Source organism: Penicillium coprophilum (genome assembly GCF_028826855.1).
Source record: "Penicillium coprophilum strain IBT 35676 chromosome Unknown utg000004l_segment0_segment0, whole genome shotgun sequence".
NCBI lineage: Eukaryota > Fungi > Ascomycota > Eurotiomycetes > Eurotiales > Aspergillaceae > Penicillium > Penicillium coprophilum.
The window spans coordinates 7,826,855-7,851,348 of NW_026622723.1; the positions used below are offsets into that span (position 1 = coordinate 7,826,855).

The 24,494-nt window shown below is 50.1% G+C and overlaps 10 protein-coding genes across 10 annotated transcripts; 5 read left to right on the top strand and 5 right to left on the bottom strand.

The window, feature by feature from the left end:
• Positions 1–215: 215 nt before the first annotated feature.
• N7500_007385 (MFS transporter) lies at positions 216–1,719 on the top strand (the record flags this gene model as incomplete). Its single annotated transcript, XM_056678529.1, has 4 exons — positions 216–306; positions 353–1,375; positions 1,436–1,609; positions 1,664–1,719. 4 exons carry the CDS (start codon positions 216–218, stop codon positions 1,717–1,719), a joined length of 1,344 nt encoding a protein of 447 aa, XP_056533529.1.
• A 932-nt stretch (positions 1,720–2,651) lies between these two features.
• N7500_007386 (glycoside hydrolase family 18 protein) lies at positions 2,652–4,501 on the top strand (the record flags this gene model as incomplete). Its single annotated transcript, XM_056678530.1, has 4 exons — positions 2,652–2,883; positions 2,938–2,951; positions 3,011–3,138; positions 3,196–4,501. 4 exons carry the CDS (start codon positions 2,652–2,654, stop codon positions 4,499–4,501), a joined length of 1,680 nt encoding a protein of 559 aa, XP_056533530.1.
• A 696-nt stretch (positions 4,502–5,197) lies between these two features.
• On the bottom strand, positions 5,198–8,403 carry N7500_007387 (putative plasma membrane H(+)ATPase; the record flags this gene model as incomplete). The annotated part of the gene is made up of 4 exons (XM_056678531.1): positions 5,198–6,904; positions 6,966–7,667; positions 7,725–7,948; positions 7,998–8,403. The coding sequence occupies 4 exons, from the start codon at positions 8,401–8,403 to the stop codon at positions 5,198–5,200; spliced, it is 3,039 nt and encodes a 1,012-aa protein (XP_056533531.1).
• A 1,624-nt stretch (positions 8,404–10,027) lies between these two features.
• Positions 10,028–12,244, bottom strand: N7500_007388 (glutamate--tRNA ligase GUS1; the record flags this gene model as incomplete). Its single annotated transcript, XM_056678532.1, is given in 3 exon segments — positions 10,028–11,494; positions 11,506–11,907; positions 11,984–12,244. The coding sequence occupies 3 exon segments, from the start codon at positions 12,242–12,244 to the stop codon at positions 10,028–10,030; spliced, it is 2,130 nt and encodes a 709-aa protein (XP_056533532.1).
• A 159-nt stretch (positions 12,245–12,403) lies between these two features.
• On the top strand, positions 12,404–13,501 carry N7500_007389 (mitochondrial 54S ribosomal protein uL1m; the record flags this gene model as incomplete). The annotated part of the gene is made up of 3 exons (XM_056678533.1): positions 12,404–12,642; positions 12,717–13,281; positions 13,335–13,501. The coding sequence occupies 3 exons, from the start codon at positions 12,404–12,406 to the stop codon at positions 13,413–13,415; spliced, it is 885 nt and encodes a 294-aa protein (XP_056533533.1). The 3' UTR covers positions 13,416–13,501.
• Positions 13,502–13,597: 96 nt separating this feature from the next.
• On the bottom strand, positions 13,598–14,533 carry N7500_007390 (COG2 family protein; the record flags this gene model as incomplete). Its single annotated transcript, XM_056678534.1, has 2 exons — positions 13,598–14,470; positions 14,519–14,533. The coding sequence occupies 2 exons, from the start codon at positions 14,531–14,533 to the stop codon at positions 13,598–13,600; spliced, it is 888 nt and encodes a 295-aa protein (XP_056533534.1).
• A 492-nt stretch (positions 14,534–15,025) lies between these two features.
• N7500_007391 (uncharacterized protein) lies at positions 15,026–16,264 on the top strand (the record flags this gene model as incomplete). The annotated part of the gene is made up of 1 exon (XM_056678535.1): positions 15,026–16,264. One exon carries the CDS (start codon positions 15,026–15,028, stop codon positions 16,262–16,264), a length of 1,239 nt encoding a protein of 412 aa, XP_056533535.1.
• A 329-nt stretch (positions 16,265–16,593) lies between these two features.
• N7500_007392 (NMT1/THI5 family protein) lies at positions 16,594–17,817 on the bottom strand (the record flags this gene model as incomplete). The annotated part of the gene is made up of 4 exons (XM_056678536.1): positions 16,594–17,265; positions 17,321–17,470; positions 17,530–17,700; positions 17,731–17,817. The coding sequence occupies 4 exons, from the start codon at positions 17,815–17,817 to the stop codon at positions 16,594–16,596; spliced, it is 1,080 nt and encodes a 359-aa protein (XP_056533536.1).
• Positions 17,818–18,630: 813 nt separating this feature from the next.
• N7500_007393 (glycogen [starch] synthase) lies at positions 18,631–20,970 on the bottom strand (the record flags this gene model as incomplete). The annotated part of the gene is made up of 4 exons (XM_056678537.1): positions 18,631–18,769; positions 18,821–19,016; positions 19,083–20,445; positions 20,515–20,970. The coding sequence occupies 4 exons, from the start codon at positions 20,968–20,970 to the stop codon at positions 18,631–18,633; spliced, it is 2,154 nt and encodes a 717-aa protein (XP_056533537.1).
• A 1,425-nt stretch (positions 20,971–22,395) lies between these two features.
• N7500_007394 (uncharacterized protein) lies at positions 22,396–24,282 on the top strand (the record flags this gene model as incomplete). Its single annotated transcript, XM_056678538.1, has 2 exons — positions 22,396–23,315; positions 23,376–24,282. The coding sequence occupies 2 exons, from the start codon at positions 22,396–22,398 to the stop codon at positions 24,280–24,282; spliced, it is 1,827 nt and encodes a 608-aa protein (XP_056533538.1).
• Positions 24,283–24,494: the final 212 nt, after the last annotated feature.

A 24,494-nucleotide genomic window follows, 5' to 3' on the forward strand; every position in this document is an offset into this window, starting at 1 on the left:
GACGAAACGGAATTGGTCGGACTCGGCGTATTATCTCAATCACGAGGACATCCTTGCCCAAATTCTGGTGTAAGTGAACATTTCGACCGAAACAAGGACACCCCACCCCGTCCATTGTACGTCTACTTTCTGGATCTCGCAATCTCTTCTCTGGACCACTACCTATCGCCCATGGGAATTTCTTCTAAAGCTCCTTCACGGCCGGTTGATCAAATATGGACGTTCCCGGCACAAGGCCTATTGGCTACGCATGGCGCTCTTCTACATGGTTCATCATCAGTACCGTTTCCATTGCGCTATTCATTGGTATCTCTCCATGGTCCATTTGCACAAATTTCGCTAACTCATCTAGAATTATTTCTCTATGGATTCCTCGTGCCTATGTTACCATACCTATTCCAAGATCGCCTCCACAAAGATCCCTCACAGACCCAGCGTTTGACTGCTGGAATACTTACCCTTCATGGCCTTGTCTCTGCTATTTCTGGACCTTTAATTGGACATTTCGCTGACAAGATGCCCAATCGGAGGAAACCATTGCTTTTCTCGCTTGCGGGGTGTGTTGTGGGAACATTGCTTGTTGCATGGTCGCCTTCACTCGTTGTACTTCTCCTCGGGCGAGTACTTCAAGGCATTGCTGGTTCTGCCGTCTGGATTGTCGGTCTTGCCACCGCAGCAGATACTGTGAATGAAAATCACATGGGCAAAATGATGGGTCTGATTATGTCCTTTGCTAGCGCTGGTATAATTAGTGGGCCCATGGTCTCCGGTATCCTACTAGATTCTGTTGGATACTGGTTGACTTGGTGTGCACCACTAGGAGTCTTGGTTATTGATATCATCGCGCGTTTGTTGATGATTGAAAATCCGCACCATTCAAGTCCTGTTTCCTCTGGCGATGCGGATGAGACGACGACCCTTCTTCCCGAACAAATTGAGCCACATGATGCATCTACTACATTCGGTTTCTGGATCTTCCTGCTTCGTGACAGTCGCGTCCTAACAGCCTTGGCTGTCACGATCTTGACCACGGCTATTCTTACCAGTTTCCATGCCACACTTCCTCTACACACAGAGGAGGCATTTGATTGGAAACCAAGACAGGTTGGAATAATGTTCTTCCTGCTCTCTGTCCCAGCGCTCTTCCTCAGTACACCGGCTGGATGGCTACGTGACCGCATCGGGGTCCGGTTGCCTATCACCATCAGCCTTGCTCTCCATGCAGTATTTCATGTCCTGGTTGGAGTGGCCGGGAATGACCATTTTCCCTGGGCAAGCTCGCACCATCGGGGTCCTGTGCTGTACATATCATCCATAATTTGCCTCGGCATTTTGCGACCTTTTGTCACCGGTGTTGGGCCTGTGGAAGTGACTGGTGTGTCTCAATTTGCCGATCTCTGACTTCGCGTAAGACATTTGACTAACACACTCTTAGCTTCTGTTCGAGATTATGAGAAGGCAACTCCAGGCATCTTTGGGCCTCGTGGGGGTCTTTCTCGCGTTTATGCGATGACTGACGTAGCTGCAACCAGCGGGATGACCATTGGGCCAGCCGTCTCAGGATTCCTTCGGGAGAAGGTTGGCTACACTTCCATGAATTGGATCTTCGGTAAGTGAATCCATTCCCAAAGGGATTGTACATTAATAATTTTCAAATTGCTAGGTGTTGTTTATATTATCCTCGCCATTTTCGCCGCGTGTTTTTTGCGATCGAAATAGATGGCAGCATTTGACGCTAAGCTGATTTGGTAACCCGTCCAACCACATCAAGGGTTCATTGTGGATATGATAATTAGACGGTTAAATAACATTAGACAAGCTAAATGCTGAGCGTGTGTGCTGAGCACTAGTCAAAGGGTTGCGTCATCAGATTGATTCATATACATACATTTTGGGATCGTCGTTCCTCTGGTGTTTTTCATGCTCCATATATTCTCGCTCAACTTTCAAAATCAATTTCACAGTTCTTAGCCTTTGCATTTTCGAGAAGAGTTGAATGTCACAGTAATCAAGCCAAATGGGTTATGCCGTCGTGCAGATCGTCTCATGTGGCGGTGGAATGTATAGTTCGGCTAACAGATGGTGTGCCGCAACCGCCCAGATGACAAAAGATATAGCTGGCTCCTGACCTTAACAGATGGACATAGATACACTCTATATTAGAGTCCCCGAAGGCTAATATCCGAGAAGCTGATGGTATGGCACACATGCTCATCCCTCGGAGCATTCTTGGATCGGCCCTCAGTCCCCTGACAACAACACGGGAATGCAAACTAGGGAGCCGGAAACACGCCACAATCCAATCAAACTAGCCATCTGGCAGTATAAGCCGCACATTCAATCTATTTGGGACGCAGGGAATGGCTATCAAGCTCATTTGAGATCGCTGGCGTGGACATGTGGATCATACCATGCGCTGGGAGCACCGGGCGAGGCACTTGAATGGGGAAGTCAGCTATTGTTGTGTCAAAATACCGAAGGAAAAAGTCCATGGTATACTATTTAACGACTCGCAACGCTCATTCAAGATGAGGATTCTTATTCTGGCCTGTCTTCTTCGTTTCTGTCCCTAGACCTCCTCTAACCCTATATATTAGTTTATTTCTTCATAACAAATTAGAAAGCAGGTACTTTACAGGGCGTTTTCAACCATGCGTCGCTGTCAGTGTCTCTTACCTTGGTCCATTTTGTTGGCTTCGCTTGGAGGAGCAGAGGCAAAGCTGGACTTGAAATCGGCCAGCAACATTGTTGTTTACTGGGGTATGTGGTTACTCCTCATTACTTGGACGGATGAATGCTTACGTGGCATACGTGCTGAAGGCCAGAACTCGTTCAATGGAAAGGGTGATCAAGCACAGCAGCCCCTCGCACATTACTGCGATAGTGAGTGAATGATCTGTTTTCAATGTTGTCGTTAGAACTAACAAGAGACACTAGATAAGGACATTGATGTAGGACTCAAATGATCAGAAAAAGGGTCACAAATTCATAGACTGACAAAGTGTCATAGGTGATACCAATGGCCTTCAATATGATGGTCAATGGCCCAGGAGGCGCCCCGGAGGTTGATTTCTCGGTTACCAGCAAGGACTGCGATGTCTTCGAGGGAACCCAACTAAAAAACTGTCCTGCGATTGGGTAAGTATTACTAATTTGCATATGCTAGCAACTAGCTAGATGACTGACAGCATCCAGCGAGGACATCAAGACGTGCCAAAAGAAGGGCAAGACGATTCTTCTTTCAATCGGGGGTGCCACCTACAGCGAGGGCGGCTTCAAGTCCGAGAAGGAGGCCAAGGACGGAGCGAAGCTAATGTGGGAGACCTTTGGCCCCAAGAAAGAGGGTTCCAAAGCCCTTCGTCCTTTCGGTGACGCCATTTTGGACGGGTTTGACCTCGACTTTGAAGCCAATGTCCAAAACATGGCAGCCTTTGCGAACGAGCTGCGATCACTGATAAAGGCAGATAAGAGCAAGCAGGAGTTCTTTTTGACAGCAGCACCGCAATGCCCTTACCCCGACCAGGCAGATAAAGAGTTCCTCAACGGCCCTGTATACATTGACGCCATCTGGGTACAGTTCTACAACAACTATTGCGGTGTCAACGGCTTCAGTACCGACAGCTCAAGCAGCAAGTACAACTTTGAAGAGTGGGATAACTGGGCTAAGACGGTGTCCAAAAACAAAGATGTCAAGGTCATCATCGGCGTGCCTGCATTCACGACAGCGGCAAGCACGGGATATATCCCGGCGGCCCAGTTGGACAAAGTGATTCAATACACCAAGAAGTTTGAGAGTCTGGGGGGTGTGATGATGTGGGATGCAACACAGGCATACGCCAACGATGGGTATATCAAGGATGTGCGGAAAAGCCTTGGCCCTGCGAATGATTCCGGTTCGTCGTCGCCCGACCCGGTGTCAACCTCAGCATCTACCTCTACGTCCACTGACCCAACGAAGACAACGAGTTTGTCATCTTCCAATGCACCCGGCTCCTCACACTTGTCTTCCTCCTCCTCATCTGCTTCTGCTTCGCCCAAGGGGGATGAAGAGACTATAGATGAAGAAGAAAATATGGACGAAGAAGAGGATATAGATGATGAAGAGGACACAGATGATGAAGACATCGTGAAGCAACATAAGCCCCTCGGCACGACCACTACCACGACTGTGACCGGCGAAGAGACCGTCAATCCGACTACTGTCGCCACTGCAACTGAAAAGCCGAGGCCTCCTACGATTATATCTGCCGAGACAACTGCGGCTTCCACCTCGACTGATAGCCCACAGAGTGGGAACGACTCGAGCCAGGATGACTGGCACAACCAACAAAATATTCCAGATGACAATTTGAACGATCACTCGGATGTTGATCATCTTAGCTCAATCATTGCCAACGACCTTCTCGATTTGCTTGACAGTATCCGCAAGGCGAATCAGGTTGCTAGCAGCTTGGTCCATGTTCTGACCAATCTCCGGCATGCACAGCGCAGTAGTACCTGAGCGTGTCACGCTGCTGGCCAAATTGTCATTGTTAAGGGGGAGGTTCATTCTCTTTGGCAGTTTGTGCGTTTTCGCTACCACTGACACACATGATTAGACTGTTGGGCGTATATAAAGGGCCTCTGCGATGCAGTTTCCCTCGTTTTACATCAGGCACACTTCCATCCTGTCTTTTGAATTTCTTTGATCCCGTTCATACCCCTTGATTTGATTCCGTTCAGCCCGTCTGATATCCTGTCTTTCTCTTCATATGATACCCATTATCCGATCCTGTCTTTTCAAACATTGGAATATCACACCATTTACATCACTTTATGTCTTGTCCGAATAGTGCCACCCTGCCATGTATTGATTATTCAGTAAATACTTGTTGGGTTGAGGAGTGTAGCTCGTTCTATTGACCTATCAACTGCGATTGTGTCACATCTCTTCCGTCCATAATAAATTATCGAATTCAGAAGTCGTAAACTAGAGGTATTTGAGCGCCATTAGGATAATTGGAAACAGATCCAACACATTAGAGATTAACATAGACACCCTCGTGCTCTTGTACGTCGACCCCCGAGAACACGCCATAATAATAACGTTCACCATCAACAAGACCCAATCAGCCCAGAAACAGAACAAAAAACAACCTTTGACATCCAATGACAGTTGATTCCACACAGCAGACCTCCCACTTCATATCCCACCACTTTACTCGGCCTCCTCCTCCTCCTTGCTTGTAGCCAAGCAGAACCGACCCTTCGGTGCACCACCTTCCTCCCACTCAAGTGACAGACGAGACAGATGAGCAAGCAGATTCTCAATTTTGACCTCGCCCTTGTCTCGCTTAGCACGACCAAGATTATCAAGCCACTCGATCTTGTTCAAGATGAAGTATACGAGAGCAATTACAATCGACACACCGAGCGAATAACCCCAGATTCGCACAACAGTGACGATATCAGTCCAGCCATTGGTAGTCTCGACAAATTTATCTGCGGGCTTGGTTCTCATGTTTTGGTTAGTAAACCAACCAAATAGACAGAAGATAGTAGCCAGAGCATCAACGCCAAGAATCGCAGTCACTAGGTGGATAGATGGCCATGTGTCAATGCCGCGAGTGACAAAAATAAGCCAATTCTCTGTGAGTGCCACTTCCAAAAAGAGAACCTCTTGAATAGATCCCCAGTTCTGGATAATGCCTCCCGATTTCAGGAACATGCTGCCTCGGATAACCCATGTACCCAGGGCTAGTAGCACGCCAAGGAGGCAGGAAATGAACCAGATTTTAGGAAGTTGCCATTCGACAGGTCGCAACTCAAAAGATGCATTATCATATGCCACTGCGACAGTCGCAAGGTCGGCGAACAATGCCAGGAAGACAATGAGCTCAACGCGGATGCTTTCATTCAGGATAAGCATCGAAGTCACGAGGTAGATCTCGAGGTGCAAGCATAGTGCAATGCGGTACTGGATATAGGACTTCATGCGATGGAAGATCTGACGTGCGACCTTGATTGAGTCGATAATTGTCGAAAGCCCGGGCTCGAGGAAAACGATGTCGGATGCAGACTGAGCGGCTTCCGAGGCGCCTTCAACGGCAATACCGCAATCGGCCTTTTTCAGAGACGGTGCGTCATTTACACCATCACCGGTCATAGCAGTCAAGTGGCCTCGTTCTTGTAGCATTTGGACGACTTGGTATTTGTGTTCTGGGAACACCTCGGCAAAGCCGTCGGCCTTTTCAACAAGATCACTAGCCATAGCACCACTTAAGCCGCCGTGAATTAGCTTGTCTGAGTTATACACCTTGGTGCCCAAAGCTAGCATCTTGCAGGTTTCCTTCGCAATGGCAATAGCATCGCCAGTAAGCATCTTCACACTGATACCGAGATTTTGCGCTTCGCTAATGGTTTGAGCAGTGTCTTCTCGGGGCGGATCAAACATAGGCAGCATTCCAAGCAAAGCCCAATCTTCGCCTTCTTTTTGAACAGCAACACCGAGAGAGCGGAAGCCTCGATGCGCAAATTCCTGGGCTTTAGCTTTGTACAAGTCAGCAGTCTCTTTAGAGCAGCTTGTCAATTGGAGCACCGCTTTTGGAGCGCCTTTGGTGCAGGTATACCGAATGCCATCACAGGTGGCAATCGTGACAATCCGTTTTGAAACCGGGTCAAAGGGAGTGAATTTTTCAGTTGACCAACCCCGTCGCAAGATCTCGCGTGCTCTTGGGTATTGCCTGAGCGTCAGGATTGTTACCTTATCGATCGGATCAAGCGATTCAATATTGTGCGAGGATGCAAGGGCGGCAACGGCGAACATCCAGTCAACGTCGACGCCCTCGGCTACATAAGGATCACGGATACTCAGTTTGTTTGCAGTGAGAGTACCGGTCTTATCAGAACATAGAATATCCACACCCTACTTTGCTGTTAGTGTTTCACGGCAGCTTGGGTTGTACAGAGGACTGATGCGGACTTACGGCCAGTGATTCAATTGCAGTCAGCTTTTGCACAATTGCTTTCTTTTTCGCCAGATAGGCAGCACCAACAGCCATGGTTGTAGTGGTCACAACGGGTAGACCGACAGGCACACCGATGATCAACAACGATAGAGTGTAGTGAAGCAGAGTCTGCTGAGGTGGTGACGCGATAGGAATATGACGGAAGAATCCACCAATCCAGGCAGTGAGGATCCAGGCCATCACAAGAATCAAGAGGGATGTTCCGATATTGTCCATGACAAGTTCGAAGTGGCCAGCACCTTTAGCAGACTGCACCATCGTTGCAGTGCGACCAACGAAGGAAGTCCGCGCACCCGTCTGAACGACTGCATAGGCCTTGCCACGTTTGCAGCCAGTCGTATAGAAGATCATATCCCCCATATAACGATCGACAGCTAGCGACTCACCTGTGATGGCAGAGTGATCACAAGCAAGAATAGGATAGCCGCGTCTGCGAGCCTTCTTCGCTTGATGTTCTTCGGCTTCCTTAGCCTTTCCATCGTCTTCGGCCTTCTCCTTCTCGGTTTTCTTGGTTGGGTCATCCTCCTCGTCAGAAGATGACCCACCACCGAGCATACCCTGCTCTTGGAGTTGATTGAACTCTTCCCAGCCATGTTCATCCTTGACGTCACAGATCACCCTGCAGTCCGCAGGCACGACTTGACCTTCACCAACGATGACCTAGGGATTTCTTAGTCGTCATGTATCGATACCGGGGCTCATCCGAAGTATACTTACAACGTCACCGGGGACCAACTCTCGAGCAAGACATTCTTGTTGAGTGCTATCACGGATAACTTGCGCGCGCAAGGCAATGTCACCCTTGAGACTCGCAACGACATCGGCCGCCTGTTTCTCCTGGTACCAGCCCACCGCCGCGTTCAGACACAGGATACCAATGATGACACCAAAGTCAACCCAGTCATCTAGACCAGCAGCCAGCAAAACGGCCAACTCCATGACTATACTGAAGTCAGCGTGGTAGTCAAGGGAATCTGGATAGGGGCTTACCGTAGAGAATTGGACCCTGGAAATAAGAAAGGATCTTAGCAATAGGATTCTCTTTCTCGGATGTCAACTCATTCCACCCAGCCCGACGACGACGAATGGGAACTTCATCGCTAGAAAGTCCCTCTCGAACATCCGTCATGGTCCATTCATCGGGGAATTTGCCGGTTTCCGCTTCGACCCTTTTGACGCGGACCCTGCGTTTCTTCCATGGGGCGTACCAGACACGCTGCTCGGTCAATTCGCCCTGCTCTTCATCCATTGCATTGGGATCACGGAATGTCGACACGTACTTGACGAGCTTGCCATACTCGTCCAGACTGTTCCAGTCACCGCTCAGAGATGCCCGAGAGATACGTGAACTGCGGCGGCGAGCCTCGGAACGCTCGCCTTTGCTTTCGCCGGCCATGTCTGGCTGCCTTAAGTCAGATACCATCTTTTTCCGGCGCAAATAGACCGCAATGACACATACCTGCTAAAAGAGACAAAATTATTGATTATTGATGACAGTAAGAACGAATGCACAAAGCAAAGGGATATAGAAATGAGGAACCAATAATACCAAAGAAGATGAGGTTTTCAAATGTTCTATTTGCGCCTTAGCAGTTGCAGGATGATAACGATTGAAGATATAGCAGTTTTATCTGGAGTAGAAAAAGGAGGAAGCTAGAGCAACGAGATTTTCCCTTCCGAAGTAAATCATGCTGACGTCGAGCTAGGAAGCACTCGGGAGGAAAATCTCATGCCCACGCATGTATGTTTATTTTTTTTGTCTTCATGCTCGGTACTTGAAGGAGGATATAGCCGGGGAACCAGGTCTCGAAAGGGACGACCCGCGGACGACCCGAAGATCTTCCGCTGGGTTTGAACGCATAGAATACTGGTTCGACCAATCCAGATGCAGGCTAGAATGGTTTAGTACGCGCTAAGCTCGAATGAAACCGGAAGCGCAGGCAGGTACCCGAATTGACATCAAGTCAATAGAGCAGTCACCCATGGATCATAGAAGATATTCCCTTGGCAGGGGCCAGATCAAACGAGAGCGGTAAGGGTCTTGTGCTGTACTGGAAGTGTTGCAGATATAGGATGTATCATGCAAAGAGCATTATTGATAGGGAATTTCAGCACTATCCCAGTACACCATTTGGTGTTGGATGTCCAAATGCTTGTCCAGCACTCATGAAATCATATTATCGTTCCAAAGCCAAAAAAACCAGAAGCAAGCCCGGGAGCCACTGGAGAGTATGGGAGCGAATCAACTAAGCAAGTTCTATTGTCAAGGGCGAGCGGCTGTCCGGATGTTGATCGAACGTAGGTAGGTAGTCTTCGACGTCATGCTCAACCATTCCGCTGACAGCCGGCCGGCGGAATTTACATCCATTCGGCGTCGGCTTCAAGGTTTGTCGGGAGAAATCAAATGGTCGGAAACTAAACCAAATAGTTTGGAAAATGCAAAGTATAAGAAGCATGGCAGTGGACAACTCACCTGGGGAATATTATTGCAGTCGGCTTCGGCTACACGTGACCCTATTCAGCCCTAGATGGGCCATTACAGCGACCTAACGCCCATGGTTCCTAGGGTGATCATGGTATTGCCCAGTTCCCTTACCTAAAGCCAAGCCCCCGGATAATACCTAGATAAAAGAATGTCTTCTGGTAGTCCCTGTCCACCACGGTAGATGATGCCATGAATTCCCCTTGCGTTCAAGGGAGTTCGTTGTAGATGTATAGTAGATTGCAGGCTACGTAGGTGGGGTGAAATATACGTGACGAAAGTAAACACATATCAGATGGTTGTCTGGCGCAGTGGTGGAAGGATTAAGCATCCAGACAGAACCAACCTAGAACTGTAGGCAACCAACCAAATTGGGGTGAGGAAAAGAGAACATTCTCAGTCTTCTTGGACACTGCAGACCCCAAAGTCTCGTGATTATATTGAACGCGAAGTCGAAGCATATAAATAACTTTTCATTCTTCTTTTCGTATCTCACTACACTCATAAAACATGCTTCACATCATAATTGACACAGGATTTATTTGGACTTGCCAGAGGGAATGTTGAAGAAGACCGCAGGCTTGCCAGGAGAGTAAGCACGATCAACGCGGTAGTAACCCTTGCGATCGAACTGGATGATATCGCTCTCCTTGAGATCAGCGACGTTACAGTCGGCCAGACCCGCCTCGCGGAACTCAGTGTGCATGTTGAGGAAGTCCTCCAGCTTGTCATCCTCACCAAGAGAATCCTTGGTCAGCAGGTGATCGAAATCGACCAACTCGACGGGGACGAGGTCCTGTCCCTCGGTAGCGAGCCAAGTGACCTTCTTCTCGGTCTTCTTGACATCGCCGGCCATGTGAAGCTCGAGCTCAAGGTTGGTGATGATACCAGTCTCAGCATTGGTGCTGATCTTGCGGACGATGGCATTACCCCAGTTCATAAGGGTGATCTCCTCATCAGGCTTGAAGAGCTTGACATCCTCCTGCTCGAGGATGATGGAGCTGCTGTAGACAACCTTCTTCATGCCAACGGCGGCGTTCTTAATGTGTCTAGGCTTTTCCTCGGAGTAAGGAGTGGCGGGGCCACCGGTGACAGTGGTCTTGACAACATTCTTATCGAAGATAGTGGTGTGGCGCGGGGCAATGGGGTCAATGTACTTCTTGTTGGTAGCCCAGATAAGACCCCAGTCGAAGTTGGTCACAGCCTTGGAGGGACCCTGCTTCAAGATGAATTCACGGAGAGCAGGAATGGTCATACCACGGCGACGGATACCGCGGATAGTGGGGAAGCGAGGATCATCCCAACCCCAGACAAGACCAGTCTCGACCAGCTTGGTCAGCTTACGCTTAGAGAGGAGAGTGCGAACGAAGTTCATGCGGGCGAAATCCCACACCTGCACATTGCGCAGCTTCATAGTATCCAACATCCACTGGTACTGGGGGTTACGGTCGCGGTACTCAATAGTACGCAGAGCGTGGGTGACACCCTCCATTGAATCGACAATAGGGCAAGCGAAGTCGTAGGTGGGGTAGATCTTCCACTTGGTGCCGGTGCGGTGGTGGGGCGCTGGGTTGCAGCGGTAGATGACAGGATCACGCATAGCCTTGTTGGGGCAGTCGAAGGAAATCTTAGCACGAATGCACCAACGAAGACCCTCGGGAGTGGCGTTCTTCATCTCCTCCAAATGCGCCAAGCTCTCCTCGGGAGACAGATCGCGACGCTGGCTGGGCAAGCCATCCCATCTCTGAGCGGCCATGGTTTCCTTGTCGGTATCATCGGCGTAGGCGTCACCCTGTTTGATGATCTTGACGCAGTAATCGTACAACTCATCGAAGTAGTCACTGGTGTAGGTCATCTTGTTAGGCTTGATGCCCATGAGGGCAAGATCCTCCACGATGGCGTCCTCAAACTCCTGCTTCTCGTTCGAAGGGTTGGTATCGTCGAATCTAAGAAGCATAGTACCGTTGTACTTCTCATGCGCGAAGTAGTCGTTGAGAAGGGCGGCCTTGGCGTGACCAATGTGGAGGTATCCAGAGGGCTCAGGGGGAATCGGGTGACAACACCGTTCTCAGTGTTCTTGAGTGCAATATCGTAACTGGCACCCTCCTTAGACTTAGCCACCTTCTTCTCCTTGGCAACTGCGTTCAAGGACTCTACAGCAGCAGTAGTCCAGGGGCAAAGCTCCTCCAAGAACCGGTACCAGCGGGTAAGGTTCACAAGGGATCCCTTCTTCAGGGCAGCAACGGCGACACGGTTGCCTCGAAGAGCACCCCAGATGGCAATGTCGGGGGTAGAGAGAGAGTATCCGACAATGAACGAGCGCATAAGCAGGTGGGTGTCAAGACGCTGAAGCACGGGGTCGAGGGCCTTGAAGTCCAGAGTGGTCAGGGAATCCAACTGAGAGATCCACTCGTTTTCCTATTGTGATCGTGTTAGAACATTCCGGTTTCCAAAAATGAGTCGATCGCGGGGTAGTAGTAGTGTAGGAACTCACCGACTTGGAATCCTTGCCAGCGAGGAAAGGGAAAATGGTAGTAAGCTCCTGGATAACATTGGCAGTGCCAAAGACAGAGTTGGAGCCACTAATGAGCTGCACAATAGCCTTGTCGCCATCCTGGAGGAGAGCAGTATCCTCGAGGGTGATAGTGACCACGGGGGTAGGGCGGGCCTCATTGATAGAGGTGACGATGAGCACGACAGGCAGGAGTGCCGCGTGGTTGCCGCGAGTGGCCACTTTCAGTTCGTATTGAGACATTGTGGAGTGTGGAGAGCAAAGGGAAATTCTGGAGGGGCAGAGTCATTATCTACAGTCCCCGTCCGGAGCCACATTTCTCCGATCCCGACAGCTTTCCGGCAGAAAACAATTGCTCCACGGCTTCATCCAGCCGATCAGCTCAAATCAACGCCTGCCAACATGTCGTCTTACGGCTCGGTATTGCCCACAGCGGCACGCGGAATTCTCTCAGCATGCCGGAATCCGCTGCGGGATACCTCAATTGCTCCCGTTCTCTCGAGTTTCCAGCAGGTCCGAGGTATCAAGAACAAGCCAAAGAAGGGGAAAGAGCAGCCTACCAAGAGCCGCAAAGGACCCCAGGAGTTCCGACAAATCAATTTGAAGGATATGCCGCAGTATGCTCTGTGTGATGCTATGCGGTATGTACTGGGCATCTGACAACTGAGACTTCAGTCAATGGCCGGATCATCAACTAATATCTTCCTTTCTGCAGATATATCCGGGCCATCGAAGTCGGCCGCGACCCCTCCGTTCAAAAATACGAACTGCACATCCGACTGCGCACAAAGCGCGATGGTCCCGTCATCCGTAACATGCTCCGATTTCCGCACGCCGTTCAGACCGAATCCCGCATCTGTGTCATCTGTCCTCCCGGTTCGAAAGCAGCCAAGGAAGCGCTCGCTGCGGGTGCCGTCCTTGTCGGTGAGCAAGAAGTGTTCGATGCTGTCAAAGCAGGCACCATTGAGTTTGACCGCTGTCTCGCCCACCCGGACAGTTTGCCCGCGCTGAACAAGGCCGCACTGGGTCGTATCCTCGGTCCTCGCGGTTTGATGCCTAGTGCAAAGACTGGTACTGTTGTGGAAGACGTTGCTGCGCGAGTGGAAATGCTCCGTGGTGGTACTGTGTACCGTGAGCGTGATGCTGTTATCCGTCTGCCCGTCGGGCAATTGGGCTTCTCTCCGGAGCAATTGCGCGATAACATGCGCGTGACTCTTGACCAGATTAAGAAGGATGCTTCCGCCCTGACTGACCGTGTCAACAAGGAGGTCTACGAGGTGGTGAGTACTTCAATGGATATTTTCTTGAAACAAGCCTCTAACAACACCATCAGGTACTGAGCTCGACCAACGGACCCGGATTCTCACTCAACGGCGAGTTCCGCTCCGACGCATCCCCCCAACCTCCGCCTTGACCGGCATGTAACATACTCAAATTTCTTATATCCTTTGGCGTGTACAAATTTATTGTTTTATTAGGAAAGGACATGGTGTATCATGGTATCATTGTTGAATTAGAACTTTATAAGACCAAACGCCGACGCTATGTATGCAAACCAGTGCACATTGCCAATTTCCAGGACGAAGCACGTTGTTTTTACAGCTTGAGGTTCTTCAGCGCAGCGACGGCACTGACATCCTCGCCCATAAGATCGTAGATGCGCAGGATCGCCATTGTCCTAGCGTCGCGTTTGCCCTGTTGACCACCTGCTGCGGTAGCTTGCTCCAAGGCAGTTTTGAGATCCAGGAGTATTGTGGACTTGATCTTTGCGACGCGTGATTGTTGCGCAAGAAGGAAAGGATGTTTCTCGCCGACCCGGGCAGCTATCGAGGTCAAGTAGACAAACTTCTGAGCGTGGTGTTCTAGCCTCTTCAAAGATATTGCGGGCGTGCCATCTGCCAGCTCATCGTCATCGCTGTCATCGCTCTCGCCGCTGTACAGATCGGACTCTGAATCGGATTCGCCTGATGTGGCATGTTCTTGCGATGACTTGTCCTGAATCATCAAACGGTGTTCCAATTCCTCCACTCGATCCGCATAGTCCAACAGGTCTTTGCCAATGTCGGCATTCGTTCGTAGTTGCCGCTTCGCGTTCAACAGCTCTTCCACTTCCTGACGTCGCGCCTCAACCTTGTCCCGAATAGCTTTGACATCGCGCTGGAAAGAAAGCACGCCAACTTTCACGCCTTCAATTTTCTCCTCGCCGCCGCGAAGCGCGCTGCCTAACGACAGAAAGTCCTGGTAGTTCTCATTGACAAGATCCAACAGCTCCTTGTTCAAGAGTTGCTCTAGTCCCCGTAGTTCCTGTCGTAAATCCTCAAGACTCTGGTGTCGGTTCGTCAATGATGACAAGAAAGTGGCTGGATCGAAGTCAGGGGCGAGGAATGAGGTGCGGGATAGCGGTTCCGGGAAGGGGAGGCCAGATGGGTCTTCATCGAAGTCAGAGGAAGATCCGTCGGAGTCGCTGAACTATAGGAGGTTAGACGAAGTATCAATGCGAGTGACATGGGTTCATACTTCGAACCGATTCATGGTGTAGGTGGTCAATGGGTGAGTAAACACTGGGGAAACGTGGTGATGCCTCGGTGCTAGGAACGCCAAGCTTGGGAGATTCATCAAATGGGTTTTGATCACTTAAACGCATCATCGTACGCGACAGAGCCGTTCCATGTTGTGCTTTTCCTCTCAGTCCTTGGACGAATATGTCTAGGACAAATCCTGCTAATATATCTACTCGTAATCTCACTAGTGCAAGGTACCTGAATCACCCGTGGACATTATTGACATCCTCAAGGCCGCATCAGCCCAACACATCCACCGTCCCCCCACTACCCATTCGGATGGTTTACTAGGCAAAACATCCAACGCACATCGGAGAATATGCACTGCGCATGCAACGTGGATACATCCCTCGTGAGCCGACCTTAGTCCTCTCGGAGTCCTGTGCCCTTCCAGAGCGGGGTTAGTCTCTGCGCTGTCTCCTGCATAACAACGTAGCTGTACGCTACCGCAACCGGTACGGAGATGGACTCAGATACATTGCCCGGCACATGGCCGTCGTCTACCCTGTATCGACAAGGATGGCCCAGAATACTATCCCCATCCCACGCTCCAGTCGTGCCCGCTGCTGGCCCCTCACACCAAACAAACCAGCGATACGAGTTCGCCGAAGACCAAGCAAGAGCATATCGTCCCACAGCTCTTTGTCAGTCAAACGTCTCTCCGAGACCCCAAACCCGTCCTGTCCGAGTTGAAAATCCCACTCCGCGGCGTTCATCGACTGTCGCTACACGCCCTGTGCTTGTCAGGGCGTATTCAGGCGATGCCCAGGATAGAACCAGACGATCATCTGTTATGTCTGCGCGTCGGTTCCTCTCATTCTCCGGGTCAAGGAGCTCGGCTCCTCGCCCATCCCAGCCAGATATAACATTGCCGTCCGATAAGGACTTCAGTATTGAGAGTATACTGCAAGCCATCGAGCCAGATATCCGTGGTATTCTAGACTCCATTGCTGAGATCTGTGGAAGGAGCAAGCTGAGTCTTTCAAACGAGTATGGGAGTCACATTGCGCCGTTAGGTGAGATTTGTGCTCCGTCGAGCGCGACTGGACCTGTCGAGCAGGCTAGACCTAGCGAAGAACGACGTGCGGAGGATAGCAATGCGGTTGTTGTTGATGAGGAGGCTACTCCGGTTGATCCAGCTCGTGATGATCATCCGTTCTCGTTCCATCGTTATCTAGAAACCCTGCGACAGACTGCGTCTATGCTGGAGCAGAATGGTACATCCGGCCAAACAACTCAAAGACAACATCCTCCCCTATCTCCAGACATGAACTCTGAGGAGCAACCTGTTTTGACCAATAGCCCAAAGACCATATCGTCGACTCCTTTCACACGCGAATTCGCATCAAGACCTAAACATAGCGGGCGGGATCTACTTGCAAAGAATGCTGCTGCTGGCAGTGGCGAACAGCAGTCATCTCAGATGGCAACTCCCGCTGTGGTGACGGAGGTGCATCTAGAAGCGACTGCAAATGATGAATCTTCCACTGAATTCAATATTCTCTTGCAATCTAATCTGGTCGGTCATCGGTCGCCTGCTACAGGAAACTCGAGTCCGGAAATCATTCAATCCTTCCTTAGCTGGCTAAATTGGACTGCAACTATCGCTGCGCCTGAATCTAGTCCTGCGTTACAGTCCGCGGAGAGTCGGTTACGAGCTATGCTTCAACGTCCAGGGGATGAAAGCACGCCTGTGCGTTAAATCGGCTTCGTAGCGCGGTGGCCTATTATGAGACATGATATATATGACTTTGATGTTAACGCCCTTCGAAACAAATTATTCTTCCAAAATTCATGATATTCGTACATACATTTTTCTCAATACGATCTTCTTTGCCACTGGTGAGAAATCCTTAAGTTGCATCATGTACTACCAGGTGGTCTATTCTGCGGATTCTCTCTACATGTTTACAGCACAGTCGATACCAATATGGCAGGTTTTTCGAATTTAACTCAAGCGACCAAGGCTAAAGAGTGAAGCCTAGGACAAATATCTTCACCAGTAGTAGTGCGATCAAGTAAAAGCTCAACCTAAGCCGAAGCCTTAACCTCTAGACGCTTATAGCCACCATCAGCAGCAACCTCCTGCTGAAGCGCAGCCATACGCTTCTGATCACCAATAGGATCAACAGAATCCGCATCCAGTCCCCAAGAAAGGAACTCGTTCGTATAATTGGCCACGAAATCCTCATCCAAAATCCCCAGTCTCTTTCCATAGTTCGTAACCTTAGTCCAATCACGCTGAACATTCTTCAAATCCCGCGAGAAGTAAGCAAATGACCTCTCAAAGATCTTACGGTTAACATCAGTCCCCATAATAGGCTTGACATCAATGTACTCCGCGTACGCAGCAGCGGGATCAGAGAGGACATCGTCCGTGGCGCGTTTCACGGCGCGCATGAACGCAGCTACCTTCTCCGGGTTCGCGGCGATAAAGGCGTCATTCGCAATATACAGAATCGAACAGAAGCAGCAGCAGCCGAGCTCAGCGAGCTGGTCGATGCGGAGCATTTGGACGTCGGTGCGTGGTCGGTTTTGGCCGGCGAGCCATTCTTCCAGTTCGACCATTTGAACGTTCTCGAGGCCGATGCCGGCGTCGATGGTGCCTTGGATTATGGCTTTCGTTATGTTCATTCCGCAGCGGACGGCGGTGTAGTCGTCGGCGGTCATGCCGTAGTACTTGGTGAGTTCGTCGATTTGGATCTGGGATGGGTTAGGGCTTGCTGGGTCGTATTTGAGGTGAGTGGGAGATTCTTACCTTGCCAAACTCGCCGACATAGCCGATTCGCTTGCCCTTCAGGGAGCGGAAGTCTTCGGTGATTCCGCTGGACTTCAGGTACACGACTCCGGTGAAGGGCTCGTCGAGGAGGGAGCCGATGGAGGTGACAGGGAAGTTGCGGGCCTTGGCCTGAATGTGGTATTAGTATGGTTGATATGGTCGTGTATATCCAGGGTAGGATTACGCACCGCCAAGGTGTGGATCATGGCCTTGAAGCCCATGTCGACCTTGCCGCTTCCGACGATCTCGGTCACATCGGAGGGGTCATTAGGCTCGAGGAGAGCCACCTTGAGACCTTCATCCTTGAAGTAACCTCTGGCCTGGGCGAGGTAAAGGGGGCGTGGTACGGGGTAGCGTGCCTTTAAAATAACTTAGCCAAGTTGAACTACCAAATCGAGCACTGGGCTCTGGGACTCTGATTCTGGAATAATGTTAGCATACCAGTTTGTCAAAAAAGTAATCTTGTCGGTAGACATGATGGCAGTAAGATCAAGCTATTTGAATACTTCGATTCGGTCAGCATGCCAAGAGAGAAGGTATCCAGCTCTGCTCTGTCAATGAAGTCTCCATTCAATCTATGTATTCAATTGAACAGTCAACAGCACGACACGAGCAGAGCCAGACACAAAACACAAACAGGGGAACAATCAAAGTCACGCATGTCCTTTCGCTAGTATTGTCTAGATCAAGTTTTGACAGTATAATCTCAGATCAGCCAGCCAGTGGTAGGAAGAGGAAACCCAGTCTCCTGCAGACCTTGGAGGAGACCTTGGGTTTATAGAGTTCTCCCCATCCAACTGGCTGGACCGAACACCTGTCATGCGTGGGCACCGACTGTTATACGAACAAATACCTTGATCCATCTCTTCATCGTAGCGAGGACATAGTCCTGCCCCGTGGGGTAGACTTGCGCAGCTCCATGGGGAGAGTCGTACCAATAGTAGACGAGTTGAGAGTAGTTGAAGATGAGAAAGAAGATGGAGGGGCAGGAGGGGTAGAAATACTCGAGCGCTTCCTGCATGAATCGCTAAATGGCTCACCGTAACTTTATATCATCCGATGTAGCTCCGTGAGTGGATATACTCGGAGGTCATCCCTCCGCTGCACTTTCGTTATAGAAGTTACGATAGAAATATATAACATTCATTCTTGCAAAGTACAAATCTCGATTTCATAGTAATTAAGAGAAAGGCTCCAAATGCACAGCGAAAAGATCATAAAAGTGATTAAACAAATGACGTCACCCATTCCAACGGGGTCTGTGAAGATGCAAAGTCCAATATCCTCGGCTATTCTGCCAGACCTGCAGTTGCCGAGTCTTCCCTGGCTCGGTTGACCGATATACTGTCCAATGGGGATGCAGGACGGTCGTTCGTCTTGCGAGTTCGCAGTGTGAGGGGGAAGTGTTCTTCGGGCTCTTCCTCTTCACTATGGAATGTATCAGTATTGAATCTTGTAGAATGATAAGAGGAAACTTACGGTAGCTTCCAGGCAATATAATCCTCGGTGCTCAGTCCCTCATGACCTTCTTGCAGAGAAGCAAAGTCACCGGGAGTCATCATTCCGGACCGATCCCGAGGCGATCCAGGAACGGAAAGCGGGCGGGAGAGCTTCTGTTCAGTTCCTCCAATGATATCGAAGTAATCCTCCTGGCCCTCAAAGGAGGATGGGTAAGCTGTACAAGGTGTTAGTTATAATCACCTACAAAAGCACATGTGGGCGTCTGGGAATTGCAACTTACCTCTTCTCAGTGCAAGCTGGCGAGCCTTGACATATTCCAAGCCCATTCTTTTCCAGTCGAGCAGATCGCTCAGACGCTCCGTGCGGTTACGCTGGTTAATGCGCTGGCGACGACTCTTCTCCGTGAAGTTGAACATATAGTCAGTCAGTTGGTTGACGGAGTCATCAACGCCCTTGGCGCGACGGTCCACGATGTAAATTCCGTAATCGGAGGAATTCTCAATCAATTCCTCCATGTAGCAACCGAATCCAGACAGGTTGGTGGTGATGCTAGGCACACCCATCACTGTACATTCGGCCGGCGTGTATCCCCACGGCTCATAGTAGGAGGGGAAGACGCCCAGATGGGTTCCGCGAACGAAGTCATCGTAGTCAAGTGGCAATACGGGGTTGGCGGAGTTGAGGAATTCGGGGTGGAAGACAACCTTCACCCGGTCGGAGGAGTGGTTGAACAGCTGAACACGACGGAGCTGGTTCAGGATGGGGTCCTCACTGTCATTGTGCATGTTGTGAGTGACAATCGGGGGGAGACCATGGCGTTTCATGCCGAACAGACGACGGCGGAGCATCACGCGATCTTGACTGGTGATGAGATCCTTATCATCGGGCATGTTGTCACCTTCCTTCCAGGAAAGGCAGCGCTCATACATGCGCTTGCCGATCCCCTTCTCGATATTCTCGATAGTGTCGCGCAGAGACTTGACAACCGCCTGTCCCTTGAGCGCTTCCACTGTCAAGGAAGAGGTCTGTGCTGGCATAATAATGAAAGCGACCACGGTCATGGTTGACCCAGCGGTTTTCAATCGATGATTGAGACGGGCCAGTGACTCAATGAACATATCGACACCCTTATTGCGGTATTCGTAACGACCCGCGGTGAAGACATACAGAGTGTTATCCAGGTCAAAGTCGTTGTGGCCGTAGAAATGTCCCCGAACGAAATCATTGATCTTCTCCTTCGCCTGGGAGTGCAAGTTCTGGAACTCGTGCATGGCAGAGAACTTCTTGACATTCAGACCGTTAGGCAGAACGCCATCGGGTTTGCGCTTCAGCAAGTGCTCACTCTCAAAGGCTGTAATGTGCGATACAGTGGTAAAGACATCACAGGCATGAGTAGCAGCCCGCTCAATACAGTAGCGGTGGTAGATTCCTCGCTTGCCGGCCTCCGCATCCACGTCAAAGTACTGAAGGTTATTATAGAAGTCAACCGAGCCAGCACAGAGGTAACGACCCAATAATGTGGCGTGGGTGGTGAAGACCGTCGTGAGGTCCATGTGCCGCTTCTTGGTGAGTGGCAGAGCCACACCAGCCAGCCATTCATGGAAGTGGGCGATGACCGCGCGGCGATGATCGTGAGCAATGTACTACAGCCGGGGATATGGGTCAGTCATGCGCTTTTGCCATCTCCAATGTGGAGAACATTGCAAACGTACCTCTCCCAAGAACCAAGCGACCAAGTATCCAAAAACGATAGCCTCATTGGTCTCGTTATCACCAGCGGGGGACGGGATGGCCGAAGTAGTCCAAAGATCGCCCTTCCACTCATCCAACCACCTATAACCAGTGCCTGTGTCAATGAGTAGAACCCGCGGGGCACCCTCAATGAGCCAGCGACCGTAGATCAAGTCAATGCCGCGCTCTTTCATCGACTTGATGGTCTCCCGCATGGCCGGGTTGGTCGGCGTCAGCTCCTCAACCTCCACCGCTGCCGAAGCTCTGTTGAGTGGGCCGATCAAAGTGTACCGCTCACCATATTCCGCAGTGGTCACCGGAGCTTTGGACTTGAGGACCGAGTAGATTCCACCAACTCGGTTGGCCACTTCAGTAGCCACCTCGAAGAGCATGTGATTGCGCACATCACGCTTAATAGGTTCGCCGTTTCCCTCCATGATGCTCAAAATGCAGAACAGCAAAATGAGAGTGAAAGAAAAATGAGAAGCGAGAAGCGAGAAGGGGGGGGACCGCAACCTTGGAAGAGCTGTCGGAGTCTGTGCGGGGAGAAGTGGACCTTGAACCTGAGAGTTTCTGGGGTGGCTGGGGGTGAAAGTGGGATGTCGATCCAAGTGAAGTTGCTAGAATATATTGTCCTCCGTACGATTCCCGTTTCCTTGTCCCGGTGTGTCAAGAGTTTTTCTTCGGGCTGGTCTACGGGTGTGACCTTGCGCTTAGGCTAAAAAAAAAAGAGCTAGGGAAATTCCACCCGAGACTGTTGAGAAAAGTACTTTTTAGCTTGAAGAGATTTCACATTTAAATTGGGAGAAGTTGGGAAATTGGGAAATTGTCTTGATGTCTTAAATGATGGTATGATGTACTTGGTACTTCCCATGTAACTGTAGTAACAGTGGGACCAGTTGTACCAGTACCAAAATGGGATCGCCCTGTTCTCTTTCTCTCTCGGTCTTCCCCTGATAGTGTCTCCCTCCCTTACTGACTGAACGTTTCTCCGGGTTCTCCAATTATTTGAGTCCGTGATCTACATTGATTTACCATCAATCCCGGTCTTGAATGTTGCTGGCCTATCCAATTGCAGTTGATCGATTCTGGGGAAAGCTGGATGATGTCATCTGCTACTCCACGGCCCCGCCTGAGCTTGATCTTCATCGTTGTCCACCAAGATAGGCCCTAATGGCTTCAAGTGGCTTCAGGTGGCTTCAGATGGCTTCAAATGGCTTCACATGACTTCAAATGACTTCAAATGGCTTCTACTAACCGCATTTATTGGTGACAACATCGCGCGGACCGTTTTGCAGGGGATGATCGGCTTGGCAGTCCAATTTCCTCATTGGTGTTGAAATATCCCTATACCGTACAACATAGCAGATGCAAACTACTGCTGTTTGTACAACACTGTGCTCCTGGCCTCTACATAAACAGCCACCCCCCTATGGAGAGAATATATCCGAGATCCTGAAACATCTGACCGAACTCAAGTAGGCTTCTACCGGAACAGCTTCGGTTTCAGTCAGCACTAGATACCTATATCCAAGATGTAGATGCCGCAATAGACATCGGCATAATGAGACCACGTTTCTTTTACCCCATGTTGCGAGCTACCTACATGGGGAGCTAGCACCACCGCAGTTGAGTCATCAAAGTAGAGACACGGAAACAAAGAGCTCATCATTGACATGAACAAAGAACCTCAAAAGTCTCAAATCTGTGTTTGTTCCCATCCTCATTGTAAATGAGATTGAGTCCTCCCTACTACATGACAATGTTGTGTCACTTCGAGATGCATCAACTGAAAGGCTCATTGATGTCGATCTCGGAGATAGCAGTATACCACGCCAGAAATATATAAAAGGCTGAGCGAGATGAGACTTCAAGAAAGAGAGCCTCTGCAGCATCCCGCGCCGAAGGACCCTTCTCTTCTGAATAACACGAGCTCTGAGCTTCAATCGTCTGTTGCATTAAGCATGTCTGAGAGGAAGAAGGCCCGCAAGCGCATCAAGGTCAAGCGTTGGCTTAGAAGCTGGGTGTTCACTCCTCTCGGCAACGTGAGGATCAAGTTGATCAACAAGATTGAGCGGAAGCGCTGTCGAATTGTCCCAGATTGTGAGCTCAATCGCATCGTTTTCGATGCCCTCAATGATCGATATCCGAGTCGCTTTTTTCGGCACCGCAGTGATAGTCAGGTATCGAGCCCAAGGAGGAGGTCTCTGTTCAGTGACGAGGATAATGCGATGCTAGATAGATTTCTGATGTCCTCATCGTCAGAGAGTTCACAAAGTCAGTCTCCTAAACTGGATATGGATGTGGTCAACGGATCTCTGGTCGACAGAATAGCACTTGCTGAGGCTACTACCAAGCCTCCGTATCCTGATCCCCGTGGAAGCTGGCGGGGGGATGGACATTCTGCACTGAGGATTATGAATCCAGACTTGTCTGTTTTGAGTAGTGATGGGAAGTCCGAGGAGTCAGACTCAATTTCTGTATTTGAAGTTCATAGGAATGTGTTCGAGCTTTCCGCAGTTAGGGAAATGAGCCCAGGCATACCTGCTGAGTTAAGTGGTGAGAGAACACAATCTGAGCAGTTACGTTCTGCTCTCGCAGAGTTCAGTTTTGGGATGGCCAGTTTTCCAGCGATTGAAGACCTACCTCCTCAACTCCCGGAGTTGTATTTCACACAACATCCCGATCCACGATTGTGCTGTCTCATCACCTCAGCTCTTCGCGACTGCACCTCACCTGCTCTTTCTAAGAATGGTGTCTGCTCATGTGCAGACACCCAGCAGCATGCGGATTCATTGATTTAACATACGTCGTCATCGGAAATGTCTCGATCATCCATCAGGAGGGCCAACCCTCGGAAGTCCACTGCAGAAGCTCTCATCCGCCATACATACAACAAGAGAAATACCATCCTAAGCAACTGGCATATCTCCCCAAATGTCATACCCCGACCACTCGTAATTCGAAAAGCATGCAGTGTCATCTTCAACAACACGCAGAGTGATACCTTGCTGCCCATTCCCGAAGATACAACCCATGATGTGACTACACCACTACACCACCGACCATACAGTCTCAGCCGTAAAATCCAACATGGGCCATTACCTCCACTGCCCCCTGCGACATCTACCTCCCACCTTCCCAGTATCTCATCTGCTCCCTCTTCATCTGCAGTAAAAACCAGATCTCAACCACCTGGAATCTCAGCAACCACTCATTCTCACCCTGCGTCAGCACCACCTGATGTCCCCCAGTACCCTAACCGACCAACCTCAATGTGCGACGGCTGTCTAGCAGGGCGACATCGCGCTCTCCACAGTCACCCTTACAATCACCGCGGTGACAAAAGCCCTCAACTTGAAAATTCAGATCTCCAATACCAACTCAACCCCCGTGGGCCAACCCGGCTGCCAACTCACAGTGACAGTTTACCATCTTCGCTCAGATCTGGCCCGCAGTGCCGGCACTGCAGAACTCGTGGATCGGGAACAATCTCTCCCCCAGGGTTGGTTATTCCTCAAGCGGCGCATGGCTCTCGGGCCTTGAATCGTGTCTCTATCTCCTTATCAGACCTCGCACCTGATTCCCCTTGGGCCGGTCCTGTGGGCAATATGGGGTTCTATGCCCCCTCTGAAGAAGACCTACCTCTGCGTATTGAAACCGATCTCATCGATGAGAATATTGACCCCTCTGGTTGGGAAATGTGTCTCAGTGCGGGATCGGCTGCACAACACCGAAGATATCGTTGAGAGAATAATCGGTGCTCACATGCTCCGGTTCGAAGAGAGTCAAAAACACGGAATTTTTCTTTTTCTTTTGTTATCCCTACAATGGTCCTTCATTGGTGTTCATTTATTTCTCATGTCTGTGAGTCAATGTTGTGTCAGACTTGAAGCTAAGGTTGGAATTTGCAGACGGATATCATAAAGCAAAAGAATAAATGAGCTTTTCATATTATGTT